Below are 7,655 nucleotides of genomic sequence, written 5' to 3'. Positions count from 1 at the left end.
TAGACAAACACTCCATCACCAATTATATCCTTAGCTCTTGTTTTGTTGGGACACGGTCTTGTTATGTAGCCCAGGCTAGCCTTGGAATCCAGACCCCCCTTCCTCACCCTCCTGATTGGTGGGAACGCTGTTAGCACCTTTGAAGTTTTGATGAAGTTCATTTATCTCTCTCCTCCTGACCCCCGTGGTCCCAGAAACTCTTTAGATACGGGGCCCATATCTGTCCTGATTAGGAAAGTGGGGTGATTGCTCTCAGGGAGAAATGAAGAAAAAAAAATCCTGATCACAATAGGAAAGAAATAATTTATAAAATCGTCATTCACTAGATAGTATAATTGTGTTGGTATACAAACCAAAAATGAGCACAGCCTAGCTGTTGTATTTAACTATACAGATCTGAGGGGCAGAATAATGAATGAATGAATGAATGAATGAATGAATGAATGAATGAACGAACGAATGAATGAAACCACTTCAGAGGAAACGATTTAATATCTGTGCGATTTACAAGAAGATTTATAATTACTTAGAGCATTTATAATTGCTGGAGCATCCTGAAGTGAAACTTCCAAATCAGCTTCATGAAAATCAGCTGTGGATGATTCCGGGCTGTGAAAATCTGGCTTTTAATGGTTACCATCTTCCAGCAGAGAGACCGGGAGGTGCATCCTGCAGACGGGTGGACCCAGTCCCTGCAGTTCGCATCTGACTCACACAGGGATGCTCCAGGGAACAAAGGATCCAGGTTCGTCCCTTGGAATCTGGACAGAAAGAGCAAGTTTGGATGCTTATCAGTTAGAAACACGCTGGTGACTTAGGTTAAATAAATAGCAGAAGACAGTGAAGGCTAAAACCATGGGTAGGGCCAATGAGAGAGCAGAGAACAACATCACGTGGTGTGCAGAGGCGTCCTGTACAGGGCCCAGCAGAGGGGTGTACAGCTTTTCACCCAATGTGCAGAGGGCTAAGGAAACATGGAGTCAGTGTCTGTTTGTCCACAGGGAGGCCCAGGATCCTATGCAGAGCCAGCAAGGAAGGAGGGCGGAAAGGACACCCCCACAAGTGAAGGAAACTTGTCTTTCAGCTGGGGAGGGAACTGAGTGGCGCGGCTTCCTTATCATGCTGCCGTACAGACAGCGGAGAACCCTAGTGTGTGCTCAGCTTGGACGCTGCACTGGAGGGGTCTTTCCCTCTCGCTGCCAGGGCCTGCGTGGGTGACAGTGGACTGTAGCTCAGTGACCTTGACTCCTGGCTGTGTCCCAGGTTCAAGCCACAGCCCCTGAACTCCTAAGCCTGACTCAGGGGAAACATAAAACCGAGAGAACGAACCTTCTGGTCCCCTCAAGTGATGAGGGCCCGAGCACCCAGGAGACCAACCGAGACCAGGCTGATGGAAACACACAACCAAGGGGCACAAGTTCAAGAGCTACTCTATGCTGCTCGCATGCCCCAAGGGGTTCCTGTCTTCTTTTTATCCATGGAAAAACCACAGCAGTGGGCTAAAGAAATGTAGCCATGGAGCCAGGGGACAGAAATAAAGAATTCTATGGTTTTTTTTTTTTTTTCTGTTGAGTACAACATACCATTTTTGTGAAGGTATCTTCACAGGCCATGCGGATCTTCTCTGGAGTCAGTGGACTTTTGAACCTCAGTGGTGCAGAGATGCCTCTCTCCTTTCTTGTTGCGCTCACTGCATCATGGATGGCAAAAAACACCGAACAACCTAGGAACACCCCAGACTCTCCTAGACCCTTGAGAGAAAGGAGCCAGGTAGGTGAGGACACAAAATGCCCTCCCTTTCTGAATATAGTTTCATATGCATATTGTACACACACACACACACATAACCTTTAGACTGCCATACATATATTGTTTTTGAAAAAGCAATTTACCCATTGACCTTAATATTTATATACTTAGAATTCTAGCTTAAGAAAATGATTTCAGGGGCTGGAGAGATGGCTCAGTGGTTAAGGGCATTGCCTGCTCTTCCAAAGGTCCTGTATTCAATTCCCAGCAACCACATGGTGGCTCACAACCATCTGTAGTGAGGTCTGGTGCCCTCTTCTGGCCTTCAGGCGTACACACAGACAGAACATTGTATACATAATAAATAAATATTTGAAAAAAAAAAGAAAATGATTTCAAATGGGACAAACACATACAGAAATGAAATTGATTATTGCAATATAAAAAGTCAAGTGGGATCTGATAGTCCATGTCAGGCATATTGGGAATATTGCACCATGTTGTTAAGTCGATTTATACTTAAATGTTTACTATGGAATCCTTCTATAGTGTCCTAAAGACCTCAAACACCAAGCAGACCAGTGTCTCCCCGCCATACAGACAACAAAGAAACGCGGGCTCCATCAGCGAGCACAGCTCACCTTAGAGGAATACAGGGTGTTGGAGTTCTCAGACGGCGGCAGGAAAAAGACGTGCATCTCTGTGGGGATGTCGCAGATGGCCGGGATTTTGTACTGGTTTGGACCGCGGCTGTACAGAACGCCTTGAGGGGAGTAATTCAGCTCCTCTATGGTGTAAAGTCCCATTCCTTGAACAAATGCACCTTCCACCTGAGGGGAGAGAAGGAATGTATCCCATGAGGAGGCTTCCCAGGAGCATGTCCTCTGCCTTCCAGGGCGTCTCAGAGAGTGTCCCCAGGACCCCATCTACAGCCATTTCTGTATGTCCCATTCTGTGCTAGACTCCAAGTCAGAGGCCTTGGGTTTTAGTCTTAGCCATTGGAATGGTAACTCTGGGTGAGTCCGCACAGGCTTGTGCACACACCGTCATGTCTTCCTCCAGTGAGGCAGACGGAACCCTTCACGGACCCGTCTACCAGGGTAAGGTCCCCAGGGGATGTTTCCTCTTCAGACTCACTGCACTTCCTGCCCCCCAAACAGGAAACAAGAACAAACAGTTACACGTACCTGGCCTATGTCCAGGGCTGGGTTTATGCTGTGGCCAACATCCATCACAATGTCTGTTCTGATGGTCTACAAAATAAATATTTAATGCAGGTAACACAGAGAGAAGAAGCTGAGAAATGCCTTCTTCCAGGTATGGGGTCAAGTCTTTCTTTGGACAGATCATGTTATTTTCATGATAAAGAAGCAACCAAATTTTCATTGTGTAACCACGTTTGTTATCTAAAACCTTTGTTTTTGAGATAGGGTCTCATGTAGGCCATACTGGCTTTAAATGTCGCCAAGGTTGTTCTTCAGCTTCTGATTCTTCTGTGTCCACCTCCCCATTGATTAACCACCACCATGCGTGGCTTATGTGGTATTGAGGACTGAACCTGAGGTCTCAGTCATCCTAGGCAAATGCTCCACCTTCTGAGCTCCATTCCCACCCTCCATTCTGCATGGCTTTAAAAACCAGATTTATTTACTTTTATTTTTTGTGGTTGGGTGTTTGCCTCCATGCCTGTGAAGGGAATCTAGCCAGCTCCATCATGGCGGGTGTGGCTCCCACTGGCCTTGTCCTTCTCTCCCTTTCTCTCTGCCTTGCTAAAAACCATCAGATTACATTCCCAAAGACAGCCATCAAGGTCTGGTCACTAATATGGCCGCTTCCACCTTCTGAGGCTACCAATGTCCAGCTATCAAACTACTGAAGTCAAGCAATCAAAATTCTCCTTTGGCTTGCCTAATTAACACCTCATCCTAACACGGGGTTTCCCCTTCTCCCTTTATAAACCACCATTTTCCTCTGTGACATGTCTGTGTCCCTGTATCCAGAGGCAGAACTTTGTCATCGGAGACAATTGCCCGTGCCTGGTCTCCCTTGTCCTCTGTCTCCTGTCTTTGACTCTCATTCTCTGCCCTCTGTCCCTCTGGGGCAGATAAATCTCCACTGTGCTGAGAACTTGACCTTGGGGGTCCAGAGCCAATACTTTTCCTCTCATATTACAGTATGTATGGCCACTCTGTGTGTGCTTGGTGACCACTGAGGTCAGAAGGTTGCCATACCACCAGAAACTGGAGTTACAGATGGTTGTACGCCAGCACGTGAGAACTAGGGACAGAACCTGGATCCTTTGCAAGAGCAGTGAGTGCTCTTAACCACTGAACCATCTCTTCAGCCCCACACAGTGCTCTTAGCCCCAGATTAAGTAATATTTGTTTTCCAAGGGGATAAAAAAGTTCATTTGCTTTGGATTAGCTTCAAGATGGCCGATTCCAGAGACTAAATTTAATCTATCACAACAAACAGTGAAACAACAAATGTCAATATCTCTGTCCTTCAAAAGCCTCATCACAAAGCCCTGTGGCTACTATCCAAGCTAATCCATGGAGTCTACCCAGCTCGGTGACATCACCGAGCCATGGATCAGGACGAGGCAGCAGAAAGTCAAACTGCTTTCCATTGCTGCAGAGCTCCATTCTGTGGGCGGGGAAAAACCAAATCCACCCTTAGGACTGGTGTTCTGCTCACCTAAAAGTGCAGAAAAGAGCGGGCCCCGCCTGTGTGCTGGCAACACCTCCATCCCCCAACAAGTCTGTAGATTCTTGGTGTGAATGATGGTTTCCACCATGCAAACACGCCCTGTTGATCGTTGTTTAGGAACAAAGAAAATGCACAGCTGTGCGGTGGTGTCGCACGCCTTTAATCCCAGCACTCCGGGGCAGAGGCAGAAGCTCAAGTGGGTCCATAAAGGTCCAATTACAGTAAAACAAGCAAAGAAACAAAACCCTGAACCAACACCAGGTTAGTCATTACTGTTCTGAGCGCCCACAAGGCCAAGACAGAAGAAAAACCTAAACAGGTATGCTCCCACCGACTTTTTATTTGAGGGCAAAGGGATTCAGAGATTAGTTAGCACTAGAGAGCTCTCAGCGTAGTGTGGGACAGCCACTCTAACCCAAGAGTCAGGCTTGAGGTGACAGTCCTCTGCGTCTGCCCCAGGTTCCCCAGAGACAAATCTGATATTCTAGCAGGGAGGCTCAATGAGGCTGTACATAATCTCAAAGATAAGGCTGACTGTACTTAAAAGTATATGCTAAGAGAATATTAAATGAAAAATTATGCATAACAGTCTGAAAACATAGACACAAAATTTTGGAAACCTCAAAGCTGGAGGTTGCTTCTTGGTAGGTTTGGGGGCAGATTGTCACTAACCCAGTAGCTTAGTGACATGACATTGTGAAGGCTACCGCAGTCCCGTTTGATGTGTCTCTGCTCATTTATTATATAATGGCCAATGAATACTTTCTTTACCACAAAAGGCCGAGTACAAGAAAGGAAACCAAGTCCTTGAAGCTGTTGTGTGTGTCCAGGAGTGTGCATCTACAGCCCACCCATCCCCTAAAAGTATAAGAAGACACTTAAGATATCCAAGGAGAGGGCATGATTGACCACTGCCTCTCCTGAGCTGACCCTTGGTCCTTCTTAACAAGCTTTGGACACCTGTGGTGCCCTTAAAGAGCATCGCGCTAAGACACTTCTCATACGAGGTCAGGATTCCTAGTTGAGAAAAGAGTCTGCATGGCAGCTCTCGTCGGGCTGTTTTGAAGTCATTTCTTTCCTATTTCCAGTTAAAACTGAAAGAAGGAAACACCTAAGAAGGATTTTTGTTTTCCACAGAAGGAAACTGGTAATTTTCATTTTTTTCTAGCAATACAGAGAGATCACCCTTAGGGCTAATGCGTGGTGCTGCCACACACCCAACTTCCTTCCAGTAGGCAGCACGTATGGAATTTTTAGCATCTCACCCATACAGTCAGGGGACCTTCCCTGGTGGAACTGACCTTGTGGTTCCCAGTCAGGCAGTCTATTTCCACCTCTGAGCAGGCAGCTCCAAACACAAAATACTCGAAGATATGGCCTTCCCCTGTCTCCCAGTTCATTTCCACCTCATAGCCCCTGAAAGAAACAGAATTGTCGAGGCGCACTGTTAGGTGATCAACTCCTGCAATCTCAGACAATGGTGATTAAGCCAGCAGAAAGGGAGCTGTGGCACTCAGAGGTGGACCTGAGTCTAAGGCCATGCCAGCACATAACACATGCCTAACACATGTGTCCAAGAAACATGTCTTCTATGGTCCTCAGATTGAGGGTTCAGCCTGCATCTTAAGGCAAACGCCGTTTCAAGGGGCCTTATCTGCCTGCTTTCTCTCCTTCTGGCTCCAGGATTCAGTGTTGCCTGTGAGGATTCAGGTCCCCTGGCTCCTGTGAGCTGGCTCTATGCTTGCTCCATCCCCCACTCTTCAGCAAGAACAGCTGAATGTCAACGAGAAAAGAAGTCCAGGCCAGCAGCCTGCTGAGTCCTCTTCCCTGTCTCCCCTCTGTCCTCAGCCTGGAGGTGGCCATGAAAAAATGCTACCAGTGTGTAGGGATAAGCCCACCCATTGGGGGCAGGCTGGCCTCGGGCGAATGTTTACTGATAAATGGGTGCACAGAAGCCGCGCTCCCCTTCCTGCTTCTGGTACTCCTCTGGAACCTTGGTTTTGTGAGTCTGGTTTTTTCATTAAAGTTGTTCAAATATCTATTACTATTGGTCTTCATTAATCTAAACCGCCACACCAGTGTCTGTCCCTGATGGGCAGCTGGAGTCCCAGGCAGAGTGAGTACAGGAGCTAAGACCCTGCCCTGTCTCAGCACTCACTCTCCATAGAAGCAGTCAACCAACCGTTTCCTAGAGGGTGGGATGCTCGGGGCTCCACAGCTACTCGGATCTCTGTCTGCTCACACAGGGGGCGCCTATCCTAATTTTGGCTTCGCTTTCACCCACACTCTTGGGTCTTAACTTCAGGGATAAATTGCACTCTCAACAAAAGCCACGGCTGTGGATCTCAAGCACCAGTTCACAGTAAGCCACATCACGGCCACAGTGGGAACCGAATCAGCACCAAGTCTACCGGTGTGAACTATTTTCCCCAGAGCAGGTCGTCTGGGAACTTGGGTTAACTAGCAGATAAAAGTTTCTTCCCACAGCAGACTAACTGAACGTAGTGAGTCAGGTTGGGGGCCAAAATCGCAAATAGAACTGAAATTCTTCCTCAAGCTCATACCGGAATTTTCCACAACACTGGATTGAAGGGATGGTCTTACCTGAAATATCCAATAGCCGAGAGGCTGATGCTCTGGTCAAAAGCGGTCTGCGCCTGGGGGGGACGAGCAGAGCAAGATATAAGAAGGAGTCCCGAGAGAACTGCTCAGGAGTTTGGTTTATTTCAACATGTCTTCAGTATTACAGTCACAAGGATGGCCCCAGATGAACAATTCCTGTCACCAACAATCTCCATCTACATAAGCAACCATGGCTCACTGGGTGTAGTAGCCACGCTAGGTCAATGCACATGGTGGTGGTAAATGTCTGCTCTGATATGTTATGCTCGTCAGCTGAACTTTAATGGTCGTCCACGTCCCGCTTATGAAGTGATCAGTCACCTGGAGAGACTTGGGCTGTTACTTCTGGGATACAATGGTTGGCTGTTTACTTTTATATCATGTGTGCATAACAGTTTCAGTCGAGCAGAGGGATTTGCTAAACAGTGCCATGACATCAACAGGTCCCTGTGTCTGCAAGGACATATGGTTGTTTACTCAACAGATAACCAAAGGTCAGGTCAACAGACTCAAGAGAGACTGTGACAGGCGCAGTGTTACGGAAGAAGGCGGGCTCCATGGCAGCATCCTCCAAT

The 7,655-nt window shown here is 47.4% G+C and overlaps 1 protein-coding gene across 1 annotated transcript in view; it reads right to left on the bottom strand.

Moving 5' to 3' along the window:
* Positions 1-473: 473 nt before the first annotated feature.
* The window catches only part of LOC126511844 (aldehyde oxidase 1), a 50,657-nt gene continuing 43,475 nt past the window's right edge, over positions 474-7,655 (bottom strand). Inside the window, exons 30-35 of the mRNA XM_050159293.1 lie at positions 7,063-7,115; positions 5,760-5,874; positions 2,937-3,002; positions 2,391-2,579; positions 1,584-1,751; positions 474-761 (exon numbers count right to left, since the gene is read on the bottom strand). Of these exons, the coding sequence (XP_050015250.1) occupies positions 711-761; positions 1,584-1,751; positions 2,391-2,579; positions 2,937-3,002; positions 5,760-5,874; positions 7,063-7,115 (642 nt within the window). The 3' untranslated portion in view covers positions 474-710. The remainder of the gene's footprint in view (positions 762-1,583; positions 1,752-2,390; positions 2,580-2,936; positions 3,003-5,759; positions 5,875-7,062; positions 7,116-7,655) is intronic.

Source organism: Alexandromys fortis, unplaced genomic scaffold (genome assembly GCF_014885135.2).
Source record: "Alexandromys fortis isolate MF-2015 unplaced genomic scaffold, M_Fortis_MF-2015_v1.1 scaffold_65, whole genome shotgun sequence".
Lineage (NCBI taxonomy): Eukaryota > Metazoa > Chordata > Mammalia > Rodentia > Cricetidae > Alexandromys > Alexandromys fortis.
This window is presented reverse-complemented; position numbering and strand designations above follow the sequence as displayed.